Here is a 13,348-nt window from a genome sequence, read left to right as displayed (position 1 = left end):
TGAGGCTCCCCTCCTACAAGCTGAAATCACAAAAGAGCTGAGCTTACTAAGAGCTGAAATCACTGAGTATTGTGTTGGGGGGGCTGAAGATATGTTGCGGAGCAGTTTGCGGGACAGCTGGTGGAGCAGTTTGTGGAGTGGCTCATGGGGGCGGCTGGCAGGGCAGAGTGATTTGTGGGATGGCTGGTGGAGCAGAGCCCCATGGAGAGGTGGAGCAATCCGTTTTGGACCACAGAAGGTGCCCCTTAACACTCGCACCCCCCCCCCCATCTCCACCCAGGTTGGGAGGTAAAACTCTGCAGATAAACTTTCAAACTCTGGCGCTGCACTGACCAGGGACAGAGACTTTTGGGTTGTTGGACTTTTGGGACTTTGAGTGACTTTGGGTTGCTGGACTCAAGAACCAAAGCGAAAGGGCACACCCCAATTTGCTTGGGGTGGGTTTTTGCTCATGGGTTGTGTTATGAATCCTGTTAGTGGTGTTTCCCCAACATAATGCCACAGTGTTTCTCTCTGTTATTAAAAGGCTTTTGCTACACTCAGACTCTGTGCTTGTGAGATGGGAAGTATTGCCCCTTGGAGGCGCCCAGCGGGGGCCATATATATTTGTCCCAGGTCACTGGGTGGGGGCTCGAGCCGGCTTTGCATTGTGTTATTGGATTGAACCCCCTAGATACTGAACCCGGCCCTTGTTGCTGCCAATTCTGACGGGCAGAAGGGTTACAGCTATTTTTTAATTGCTGTTGTCTTTTAATTCCTTTTGTGTAGGTAGCTAGTTATTGGTATGTATGAAGCAGAACCAGTCTATTTTTGTGCCTTTTGAATCTATTAATCAAAATTCCCTTTGCAAAATGTTCTCTACAAAAAATACTTTGAGTTCTATGTAGGATTTGTACCTACATTTCTGTTGTCCCTAATCGGACCAATGGTCGCTGGTGGTGGCTTAGGCGTGATGTTTCAGAATTCCTCTGGACAGCTGTGTAGTATCTAGGAAAGAGCTGGTTTTTTGTGCCCCCTGAATAGTTCAGTTGATAACTTGAAGTATACAATTTTAATATTTCTTTTTGTAAAACCCAGTGCATCTCTACTGAAGTCAGTGCAAACCTTTCCATTGATTTTATGGGAGTTGGATCAGGCCTTTAGCACAGAGTCATAGAAATGTCCTCCACACTGAGGCAGGACTAAGGGCTAGTCTACACTGGCAATGCTAAAGCGCTGCCATGGCAGCACTTTAACATGGCTTGTGTGGTCACGGCACAGCGCTGGGAGAGAGCTCTCCCAGGACTCTAAAAAAACCACCTCCACAAGGGGCGTAGCTCCTGGCACTGGTGCACTGTCTACACCAGCACTTTACAGCGCTGAAACTTGCTGCGCTCAGTGTGTGTGTTTTCACACCCCTGAGCGAGAAAGTTGCAGCGCTGTAAATTGCCAGTGTAGACAAGCCCTTAGTATTATCTCTCTAGACCAGTGTTGCTCAATCTTTTTGATACCAGGGACTGGCTTGCTGCCTTCCTAAACTCAGGGAGATCTCAGGGACTGGAGGCGGTCCTCGGACCAATCGTTGAGAAACCCTGATCTAGACCATCCGTGGCAAATGTTTGACTGACTTGTTCTTAAAAACCTCCAATGACAGAGATTCCACAACCCTCTAGGTAATTTGTTCCAGTGTTTAACTACCCTTACAATTAGGTGTCAGAGTAGCAGCTGTGTTAGTCTGTATTCGCAAAAAGAAAAGGACTTCTGGCACCTTAGAGACTAACCAATGTTTTCCTCAAGTCTAACCTAAATCTCCCTTCCTGCAATTTGAGCCCATGACTTCTTGCCCTGTACAACTATATTATAAATGTTCGTTGGTTATAAAATTATCCGATCTCTTTTAAGATCTGGCTCCCCTGTATTCTGGAATCTGGTCTCCTGCCTCACAGACTTCCGCAAGTTTAAGGCAATGGACCATACGCTCAGTTGGTGTCAATGGGTGTTGCTTCTCTGAAGCGATCGGAACTGTGCCGATGTACTTAAACTGAGGATCCAGCCCTGAGGGTGCAATGCAATCAGCAGTCTGTTCCATGATTGGTTTCAGAGTAGCAACCGTGTTGGTCTGAATTCGCAAAAAGAAAAGGAGTACTTGTGGCACCTTAGAGACTCATGAAAGCTTATGCTCAAATAAATTGGTTAGTCTCTAAGGTGCCACAAGTACTCCTTTTCTTGTTCCATGATTGTTAATCCAGGCTGAGATTTAGATGGATCTTGTGTGGAAATTGTGGGCAGTGCAAGCTGGGTTTCGGGGTCTGTGAGCTAGTGTTTGTGAGTGTCCAGCAGTTTCAGTGAAGACTCAACTGGAATCATGATTCGTCTACAGCATGAGACACACCACCGCATGAAGCTGGATAGTCTTTTATGTCTTTTAAACCCACTTGCCATTAGCTGCATTCAACGTCTCCTTGCTGTAGTAGTATGGAGCAGTGTAAAGATGATCTGGTTTTGTTGTACCCTTCAGGATCTAAAAATCTCTCAGTTGACTCCTTTATGATTCTTCCCTTTATAAGACTAAATAAATCCTGAGTTTACAATTTCTCCTTGTATGCAAACCACATTATACCTCTAGCCAGCTTCCTTGGCCTTCTCTGGGCCTTGCCAATCTCACCATTTTTTAAATATATAATTACTTTCCCCTCAGATCAATACAGTGTTAAGGAAAAGTTAGTACATGTGACTCCATTTTGGTTTGGGACCCACCATTGTTTAAATGCCAGCGCATCATACATCAGGAGGAGTGATCCTTAGATACTGAATCCTTGTGAAAATCCTCCTCCTGGTCTCCAGCCTGCCTTGACTCCCAGTATCTGGTTTTTGTCAGTTTCTAACTCCCTGTCTCTTGGCCTTGATGTGAGGCCTCCCATTCTGATAATAAAAGTTACTGATGCATGGCTTTAGGACCGTGCTGTGTAATTAACATACTGGTATAGCACGAGGAATGCACCAAGCAGGGATAGGTGGTAGATAAGACAAGGGTTTGTTTATTGACTAAGGTTTCCGATGCACGAGGGCAACATGCTTTGCTAAAAAGTATATAACCTTTGTATAATTTGTATTCAGGGTCCCCCCCCGGCTAGCAGGGGGGCACCATGCTTGAGCGTAATAAACTTAGTGTCTTTTGGGAACTCTGCAGTTGTGGACTTTGTTTCTGTGCCTCAGCCTAGATTCAAACTGTGCGTGACCTGTCAGGAATAATTCGCAGCAGTTGTGTGCGTGTCCTACCAGGTGTAATTCGCAGCAGTTGTGTGCGTGTCCTACCAGGTGTAATTCACAGCAGTTGTGTGCGTGTCCTACCAGGTTTCAGAGTAACAGCCGTGTTAGTCTGTATTCGCAAAAAGAAAAGGAGTACTTGTGGCACCTTAGAGACTAACCAATTTATTTGAGCATGAGCTTTCGTGAGCTACAGCTCACTTCATCGGATGCATACCGTGGAAACTGCAGCAGACATTATATACACACAGAGATCATGAAACAATACCTCCTCCCACCCCACTGTCCTGCTGGTAATAGCTTATCTAAAGTGATCATCAAGTTGGGCCATTTCCAGCACAAATCCAGGTGTTCTCACCCTCCGCCCCCCTACACACAAACTCACTCTCCTGCTGGTAATAGCCCATCCAAAGTGACAACTCTCTTCACAATGTGCATGATAATCAAGGTGGGCCATTTCCTGCACAAATCCAGGTTCTCTCACCCCCTCACTCCCCTCCAAAAACCACACACCTTTGTGTGAGGGGGTGAGAGAACCTGGATTTGTGCAGGAAATGGCCCACCTTGATTATCATGCACATTGTGAAGAGAGTTGTCACTTTGGATGGGCTATTACCAGCAGGAGAGTGAGTTTGTGTGTAGGGGGGCGGAGGGTGAGAACACCTGGATTTGTGCTGGAAATGGCCCAACTTGATGATCACTTTAGATAAGCTATTACCAGCAGGACAGTGGGGTGGGAGGAGGTATTGTTTCATGATCTCTGTGTGTATATAATGTCTGCTGCAGTTTCCACGGTATGCATCCGATGAAGTGAGCTGTAGCTCACGAAAGCTCATGCTCAAATAAATTGGTTAGTCTCTAAGGTGCCACAAGTACTCCTTTTCTTTTTGTCCTACCAGGTGTAATTCGTAACAACAGCAAAATGAATACATGGTGCAATGTATAATACAAAATGTTAGCGGTACATATAAGTGATTCCATGAACATAGCTAGCCAGAGCAGGAAGCCTGAGAGCTCTATCCGTAGGAAGGAGCACTGTGACCATGGGAACAATTGCCTAAGATATGAGTGAAAATAATTAAGAAAGAAATGAACTCCCTCCCTGAACTGCCAAAAGCCCCTCTTGCCTCAAAGGGCCTGGAGGAGCAAGTAATCTTGTGACAGTAGGATCCATGCAAATCCAGGCTACATTGTTGACCCTTGGCCTGAGTGATTAGGCACTATCTGGGGCTTTGCCAGGCTATTTCTGTTAGGAGGAGAAATTGATGATAATCAGGTATTTCTGTTGTGCAACACTGTTTTATTTACAAAACATTTAAACAAAGTGCTGTTTCCCTGGACACGGTAGGAACAAACAGAACGCAGTTTCATTGTTCAGAAAGGAAAGTTTCTCTTTTTCAGCCAGTCCTGTGCCCCAGGCAGGGCCAGTGCAAGGATATTTTGCACCCTAGGCGAAACTTCCACCTTGTGCCCTTCCCCCCCCCCCCCCCACCTCCTTGACTCACACACAATTGACACAAAGTATTAGCAAAATGATGCAGCAGCAATTGCCAGAGTCTTAGATCTGAAACAACTCAACAAAAATAGTTAGCCTCAGGCGACAACTTCCGAAAACTAGTAAACTTACCCATTCTGACAGGCTGTTTATCATGCTAACGGCTGCATGCGACAAGAAAAATGGTGTCATTGCCACTGTCTACCGTAGTGAAGCAGTACACTTGTCCCATCTCCCCCATGCCCCCGACACTCTCCCCAGAACACAGCCCTCCCCAGAGCCCCCCAGCACACAACCCCCACGCCTCCCCCCAGAGCCTGGAGAGGCACACAGCGTCCCCGCCACCTCCCCCCAAAACCTGGACCAGCGCATTCCACCTCGCTCCACAGCCCCCTCCCCGGCCGGCTTGGCCCACTGGTCCCCCACTTTCCCCCCCAAAGCCTAGCCCAGCACACAAAGAGCCCCCCCAGCCAGGCACACAACCCACCCTTCACAGCATCCAGCCAGACACGCAGCCTCCCTTCAGCTCCCCTCCTTCTCCCCCCTGACACACAGCACCCCCCCCAACCTTCTCCCGCCCAGCACACAGCACATGGCTGAGTCCTGCTCTCGTCTCCAGAGCGTGGCACACAGCCCCCTCTAGCCCAGCTCGCTTGCGCCTCAGCCTGGCCGGCCCACGGTACCCTGGCCACTGCTCCAGAGCTTGGCATACAGCTTCTCCCCCACCCCCAGGCTGGCCAGCCATGCCATGCCACCCCTCTCCCCAGAGCCTAGCACACAGGGTCCGCCCCCTGAGCTCCTGGCACCAGCAGGCCCCTGCCTCCCCCTGACAGGGCAGAGTCCCCCGGGCAGCACATGGAGCCCTCTCCCCAGCAGCCCGAGGCTTGCCTCGCCCCCACAGCCCAGGTGCCCAGAGCTCTCTTCCTGCCGCCCGCCTCATCTCCTTGGGTCCGGGGGAGCCAGGGCTGGCACCGCCCGGCTGTCTCCCACCTGTGAGCTTGTCGCTGCTCATCCCTCCAGAGCCCTTTTTGGCGCCCCCAAATCTTGGAGCCCTAGGCGGCTGCCTAATTCGCCTAGTGGTTACACTGGCCCTGACCCCAAGGCACTCTGTTTCTTGGCTTTCTCCTAGGGCCACATTCACCACTTCACCTCTGGCTTCCTCTTGGCTTTCTGCTTAGACACACTGCAACCAGTCAATGCCTCAGTCCCTGTGTTTCCGCTCAGTCCCTAGGGAATCCCCCTGAACTATGATGATGGGCGATTACTCGTTACCGAGTGTGATCATCTTCCATGGGAGTTATGGGTCCTCAGGTGGCTAATAAGGCCAATCCTTGGTAAGGCAACTCCCATCTTTTCATGTACTGTGTATAGATACCTGCTACTGTATTTTCCACTCCATGCATCTGATGAAGTGGGTTTTAGCACACAAAAGCTTATGCCTGAATAAATATGTTAGTCTCTAAAGTGCCACAAGGACTTCTCGTTGTTTTTACCTAGGTTTGTGATTGATTGCAGTCATTAACACCTTCCAACAAAACACTATATACTAAACTCCCTGCACTGGTGTTGCATTTCTATCAGTTGTCAAAGTCAGTGAATTCAGTTTTCAGCATTTTGCAAGGGGAATATAACTTGCATTGATAATTTTTAATTGAATAGATCTCAGTCCTTCCTTAAGTGTAGCCTTTCTTACAGTCCTATTAATCTCTTTCCACATGAACTCACCAATATTAACTTCTAAATTCCTTTTCCCAGTTTTCTTTTCCAAGTCGGGAGTCACTGCTATATCTTAAGAGGTAGCACCCAAAACTGAACACGGTATCCAAACGAGAGGGCTCCATTGTTCAAATACTGTCATTATATTATGTTCTGGATTATTTTTACATCCCCTTATTAATGCACCCACACATCCTATTTGCATTTTTTTATAACTTACCTTTTTTTTAAACAAATTCTCATTATAACAGTCAGATTCAAGAGCAAAGAAATAACAAGTGTAGAACAATAGATATAAAGGGCTTGGTTCTTCCTCTCGCTAATGCCATTGACTCTGTCTGAGTCACTCCTGATTTTCATTGGAGTGAGTGGAGCATTAGGGTCTACATTGAGAAACACGTTTTTCCATGGATACTGAAAAGCAGTTTAATAAATAATTGCAGTGTACAATGTGTTGTTTGGATAAACGGTTCCCACCCATCCACCCCCCCCCCGGAAAGGTAACTTCCTGGCAGAGAGATGATTTAGACTGTGGAATGGTCTCCCCAAGGGAGTGTTGGAATCCCCACTGCTGTAGATCTTTCTGTGGGCCAGACAAAGCAAGAGAAAATGCACTGTAGGGAACAATTCTGCAGTGGCAGGGAGATGGGATTGGATCTCTTTGCATCTCTCGCTCCGATCCATGTGGGTACACCTTTCTTCCCATACCAAGCACTCTTGGGGTTCCATTAAGGTGCAAGAGTCCACTCTGATGCAGCTAGTGGATTAGGGCCACAGTCTTTACTTACAGTAGTGATTAGGGTGACCAGATGCCCCGATTTTATAAGAACAGTCCCGGTATTTGGGGCTTTTTCTTACATAGGCTCCTACTACCCCCCACCCCCTGTCCCGATTTTTCACACTTGCTATCTGGTCACCCTAGTAGTGATCCCCAACCTTTTCCACCCTGGGACCTCCTCTCATGTATAAGCATGCACTCCCTGACATCTGGTTGCAACCCCTCTCTGGGATGAGAACCCATGACTTGTATGATACTCAGGCAAACCAATCCCAGGGCTCAAGAACACTTTGAAATGAACTGCTATCTAAGAGACTGAATAAACATTAGAAAGGGACAACAGGACCATGAAGAAAAACATCCCATCTGACTTTTTAGCCATTAACTAGAACAGAGCCATCCTACTCTCCCCCCACCCCCACCACCTTACTTCTATTGAATAGCTCTGACTCTCATGAGTAGCTTAACTGCTATTGCTAGAAAGTTAAATGTCTTTCTTCTGAACTGATCCAGTTCAGATGGAATGTTTTCTTGTACGGGAAAGTGGTTCAGATTTAACTCTGGATTTGGGTCACTTATCCACACTAACTGCCAATTTCTCTTTCTCTCAAAGGATCCTGCCTGGTCTAGTATGCTAGTATGTAGGGAGACGTCTAGTGGTGAGCCTTCGCTGTACATAACCAGTTCACTGTGTGTTTTCCCCCCTCTGTGCAGCTTCCAGGAGACGCTGTGGGTGAGGTGTTTCTTTTAATCTGTATGCTTCTTACCTGTTTTTCATAAGGGTGAGCATTGTGATGAGCGAGGAAGTGCATGAAGCGTTTGTGGGATCTCTTAGGAATGTCGTTTGAGCTGCACCCCACCAAAGGTACAGCAGTGAATGTGTTGATTTGTCTGTGTAAGTGTAAATGCCTCTGCAGTGCTGGGTGGGCCTTATCCTATAGACTACAGGACCTGCCTCCCACAGGACAGTGACTTGAAAAGAAGACCTTGATTGTTTCGGAAAGGACATGCTAGGGCAGGTTGGACCCCTGGCAAACATGGTATTAAATTTTTACTGCAGGTACGTCTTTCAACTTACAACCTCGCTAGAAGTCTCAGGACCAGTTCAACAGTGGGTCAAATTAGGCGCTTTCCTCTTTTCTAACTCAGAATGCTTTTAATAATCTTGGGATTGTATTGTGTGACATGTCTCACAAACAGTTCCCCTTTGCTCTGACTTTGAATGGGATACACTGGGCAAAAGTGCTGTCCTGGAAAGAATTACCGGCTGCCTGGCTCTTTAAGAAATCTCATGACCTAATCCGGGTTTAGCCCAGACTCTGTTCCAGGTGGCACACAAATTCTCTTGTTTTGTGAGATTTCTCTGATGGTGTGACACAGCAGAAAGAGACTAATGTCAGACAGGAAGTACTCCCTAGTCCAATACTGAGCTAGAAAGGAGGCTGACTGGATTTCTGTGCTCATCTTGAATGGACGCTATGTACAGCTCCCGAAGGAAAAGACTCTGAAAAAGAGTTCTATGCTCATCTGCAACAGATTCTGGCTCCTATATGTTTTGGGTTTTTTCAATACTGAATAACAAACATACTTGCTTTCTGGAGCTGTATCTGAAATCCCTTCGGGAACGGATATTTTCCAGGGCAAAGCAGCAGATCCTTCTCATGAGGACAGAGAGGGCACAATTCCCTCTGCATGTTGCCTCCCAGTTAAAGCAAGCTGGCATTTTAACTTAGGCCCAGATTTACATTTAGTAGGAACAAGCTTTTACAGAAGCTGAGGCCAGTGGTGCAGTGTTTGCATTGTTGTTTTAAAGTGTCCTCCAAGAGAGCTGTGTTCCAGCCCACCACCATTCCCCTGCTGTCAGATGGGCTGGCTCTACCCTATAGGCAGGCCACAGGGGCTGTTGAAGGGGGCAGAGAGAAGGAGGCAGCAAGGGCCCCGTTCTGACGTACAAATTGAGCTCATTCTGAAGCTTGAATGCAGCATTGGTCCGGTCTCTGTGTTAATCCATTTTGCTCTCTGGATGTGCTGGATACAATTGCTTTGTCCTGGATCTCAGGGTATTTCAGGCAGTAGTCAAAATTCTGCGTAGCATCTTTCACACGCTGCCTCTGCTTTGAGCCCTCTCCCACTTCCTATTAGCCTGTGCCTCACTTTCTCTCATCTCCTCTTTCCCTTCTTTTTGCCCCTCCCTACCGATCCTCAGCTCTGAGAGCTACCTCTAGTGGCCAAAAGAGAAAGTGCAGGTGCAATCCTTCCTCCCTGCTGCTCTGTAGGTGACAGAGTAACACCAGGGACTAATGTGTGACCATCAGCAGGTGTGTCCATCCTCAGACAGAACCAGCACAGCATGTTGTACAGCTTGAATTCTGCCAATGCCAGGAAAAGGACTTTCACACCTTCCATGTAGTCTCTTGTTGGGATTTTGTGTGTTTTATTTCTCCTCCTTTTCGCAGGAGGATGCATTTCCCCCAGTTTCCCTCCTACTGCAGTGCCAATGCTGTTCCCTTTAAGAGGGTGTGACTTCAGTGTCAGAAATTCTGGCATGAAAAAGAACAAACCCTGTATTAAAAATCTTTACTGTAAAGAGCATAAAGCTTATTAAGAGAACCTAGCGGCTGCTACTTTGCCAGGCAGTGCCACAGAACAGGATTAGAGGAATCGCCCTCTGAAGTTTGGTGAAGTAGAAAGGCTGAAAGCTGTTTACAGATAAATTTCAGGGTAAACTGCAATGTGTCTGTAGTCTCTGATATAAACTATCATCCTCTTTCTTTCCCGCTCATGCTGTCCAGGGGCCCTAGACTTGCGGCCACTACTGCAGCAATCCTCAACCTTTTCCACCCAGTGACCTCCTCTTACGTCCTGGGACAGCCCCTCCTGTTTGGCAAATGTGGGAAGTGCAGGGGGACTGTGACCCTCTGACACCTGATTGTGACACTGAGGTTGAGAACCCCTGCGCTGCTGCACGTGGAGGGCACTGAGCGCAGAGGGTCTAGGTACATGTGCAATGAAGACGGGAGAACAGCAACTCAGCCGCTTTCCTCTGCCTTTAACCCAAGGGAAGCCCCTCCGTTCCACCTAACAGAACATAGGGAGCCCTTTGGAGCGGAGCTCTACTGTGCAGAAGAGGTACACCGCTGTTTGGGCTCCCCAAATTCCAGCCCTTCTGTGCAGTGGAGTTGTAACAGTTCTGCTGCATATGGGTCCCCTGCACTTCAGAAGTGTGGAACAGGATTTGCCTCTCTGGAATAGACTTCTCTCTTCACTGTCATTGGTCTGGATTGACTGTGATTCTGTGGCTTGCAAGGTAGCTCTGCAAAAGGCACAACTGGTGTTAGATAAATACAATACAGTCCAAACAATTTATGCCTAGCAGTGCTTGTTCAAAATTCTCAGTGTTTTCAGGGTGTGAAAATACACACATATTCTTTGTTTATATCTCCTGTAGCACTGTGGCTCACGATCAGCACTTCCCCTTCAAGTGATGATAAAATGGGCCTATGTAGTGCAAAGTGGGGGATAAAGCTTACTGAGTAAATACACTTGGTGCGTTATTGATAGTCTCACCACTGTAATGACGGTCAGTAAAAGCTGCCCAGTTAGACAAGCTGCTAAATGCATCTTCTTTTCTCTTGTAGAGCAGAAAAACTCAGACTGCTCCAGATTACTCTCCTGGTGGACGAAGTTCTCTCTCTGGTTCTGCAGCCTCATCAGAGAACTCCATTGTACCTACACAAACTACCAGAAGAGCAAGATCTCCTCAGAAGGGGTATGGGTCCTGCATGGGAATAGTAGCACCAGTAGCCCTTTCAAAGATGTGTGTATGAGTGGATATGACGCTCCCTCATTGAGAGTGTTGCAAGAACCCACTCAAGTAGGAGGCACTTTGAATCCCTTCCTCAGTGTACTGTCTCCTGCTTCCTGCCACTCCGCCCACACACTGCTTCAGAGCCCATGGGCCTGGTTCTCCTCTATGCAGAATTAACTCCGCTGAAGTCAGTGGATTTGCACCAAGGCAGGGCAAGGGGGAGAAGAATCAGGGATGTTCATTTTGTTGCAAGGTTACATGGAGCAGAGCTGCACAAAACCGGCCCATAGACCCTACAGAGGCTGAACTCTGAGCTTGTGATGCACAACCATCTTCCCCTGCATCCCTTTTTGTTCTCTTCTCTTGCCAGCCCTCCCATCAAATAAGTGATACAATACCTCTGCTCCCCTGCCCCATCATGGCATTGTCAAGTGCAGAGTCATGGCGACAAACCCATTATTTACTATTCTGATCATTCGCTTGTTGCTTGCATTAGTCGAGTGTCCTTTGCTTTCTCTGGCTAGGCCCCTACTATGGCCAGAAAACCGCATGACCCATTGTTCCACAACAGTGACTCCACAGACCTATCACTCAGGGGGTTTTGTTTTCAAATTAAATTCAGTAAAGTCTCCCAGGTCCCTGAGTCTTGACTCATATGTTCCGGAGAGCACTGATTGGTTTTCCACATCCCTGGTCTTCTACATCCCTATTAGAAACATGAAGATCCTGCTCCCAAGTGATCCCCACCCTCTAGTTCTCCAGCAGCAGCTCCTGCACCTCGCACTCCTAAGTCCTGGGATGCAGCTAGCTGACCCTCTTGCTGACAAGCACTGAATGGGATGTCCTTTGGAACCCAGCAGTATTGCTTTTCAGTCTGCTGTTGAATAACACTAAGTACCCACTTCCCGTATAGTACTCTCACCCCCTGCCAGCCTCACGTGATACAAGACTGGTACCAGGGTCAGTCTGGGTTGCAGTCAGCTTTGTAGGGTTCAAAGAGCTCATGTTTGGGGAGGGGCTGTCTTTGGCTTCTGGGACATATCGAGGTGCTGTCTGGAAAAGAACCGACCCTGTTTCTATGTTGGCTTTTGGAAACATAGTGAAAAACCACAATAACTCTTTGGGGAAAATATTGTAATGTTTCATTCCCACCAGTCCTCTAATTTGAACAAAGGCAGCCTTTGAATTTCATTAACTAAAAGGGTTTGTTTTTATTTTCTGGGCACATTTTAATTAATTTATTTAATGTGCTTATTTTATTCCATTCTATTAAAATCAGCCAGGCCCTGGGCTGAGTCTGCACTGTACTGTCAGTGGCGTGGCTAGGATTATATGAAGTGGTTTGTACAGAGAGCCAGGTGAAAGAGAAAAAGCCAAATAGGGTTGCAGAAAGTGCATTTCATGGGTCCTCTGTCTGCCAGGGGAGAGGGCTGGACTGGCAAGCCGTCACTGTCTGTCTCTCATGCTGTGTGATAGGTAGATCAAACCATGACACGTTTCTCCCCGTTCCCACAGCCTGATGGCTTCACTTCCTGTCCTACAAGAAGAGACGTTGTTCCGAAAGGGATTCTGGAGCTATCGAATCCCAGCCCTGCTCTATGTGCCGCAGTCCTGCACCATCCTGGCATTCGCCGAGGAGCGGGAGGATGAGGTGGATGAACACGCCAAGCTGATAGCAATGCGCAGAGGCACATACGATGGGACTACCCACCATGTTCAGGTAATGCACATTTCATTAAAGCTGCTTTGGCTTTGGTTCACTTACTCGGGGGGCAGTACACTGGGTGCGGGGCCAGGACAGGGAACCAGAGAAATGAGGGTGTAATAGGCTTGCTGGTGCACCTTGGGATATCCACTGTGGTTCAGGGAGCCAGCTAGAGAGAGACAGGAACAGAGGGGCTGCTGGAGTGGATCCAGAGACGCAAGACAGAGAGAGGCGGGCTGGGGGGTAAGCCTGGTGGGAGGTGGTGAAAACAGGAGGTAAATAACTTTTCATTCTGGTAAAACAAATATCTAGCTTACAAATAGTCAAAAATCGCTACACCGCACAAAAGTGTGTATGGGATGTGCATATGGGAACTGGTTCATGTGTGTAGCCCATCAAAGTGAATTGGCTAACTTAATAATTCACCTGTTAATGACAGCTAGGCTGGTGGCAAGCTGGGGGCAGTTGATGCTCGATCCATTTGTAATAACTTCTAACAGCTGCAAATATATTAAAATACAGTATCTGTGGGATTATATCCCTCTCCTCTGGTCCTTCAGATGTGGCTTGTTGTCTTAGATCAGTGGTCTTCAACCTTTC

General features: G+C 47.6%; 2 protein-coding genes across 2 annotated transcripts in view; both read left to right on the top strand.

Moving 5' to 3' along the window:
* The window catches only part of NEU2 (neuraminidase 2), a 74,906-nt gene that overhangs the window by 59,716 nt on the left and 1,842 nt on the right, over positions 1 to 13,348 (top strand). Inside the window, exons 4-5 of the mRNA XM_073358903.1 lie at positions 10,874 to 11,004; positions 12,559 to 12,763. Of these exons, the coding sequence (XP_073215004.1) occupies positions 12,563 to 12,763 (201 nt within the window). The 5' untranslated portion in view covers positions 10,874 to 11,004; positions 12,559 to 12,562. The remainder of the gene's footprint in view (positions 1 to 10,873; positions 11,005 to 12,558; positions 12,764 to 13,348) is intronic.
* The window catches only part of INPP5D (inositol polyphosphate-5-phosphatase D), an 89,475-nt gene continuing 88,859 nt past the window's right edge, over positions 12,733 to 13,348 (top strand). The window contains exon 1 of the mRNA XM_073360195.1: positions 12,733 to 12,763. The gene's annotated coding sequence lies outside the window, so the exon portion shown is untranslated. The remainder of the gene's footprint in view (positions 12,764 to 13,348) is intronic.

Source organism: Lepidochelys kempii, chromosome 9 (genome assembly GCF_965140265.1).
Source record: "Lepidochelys kempii isolate rLepKem1 chromosome 9, rLepKem1.hap2, whole genome shotgun sequence".
NCBI classification, from domain to species: Eukaryota; Metazoa; Chordata; order Testudines; family Cheloniidae; genus Lepidochelys; species Lepidochelys kempii.
This window is presented reverse-complemented; position numbering and strand designations above follow the sequence as displayed.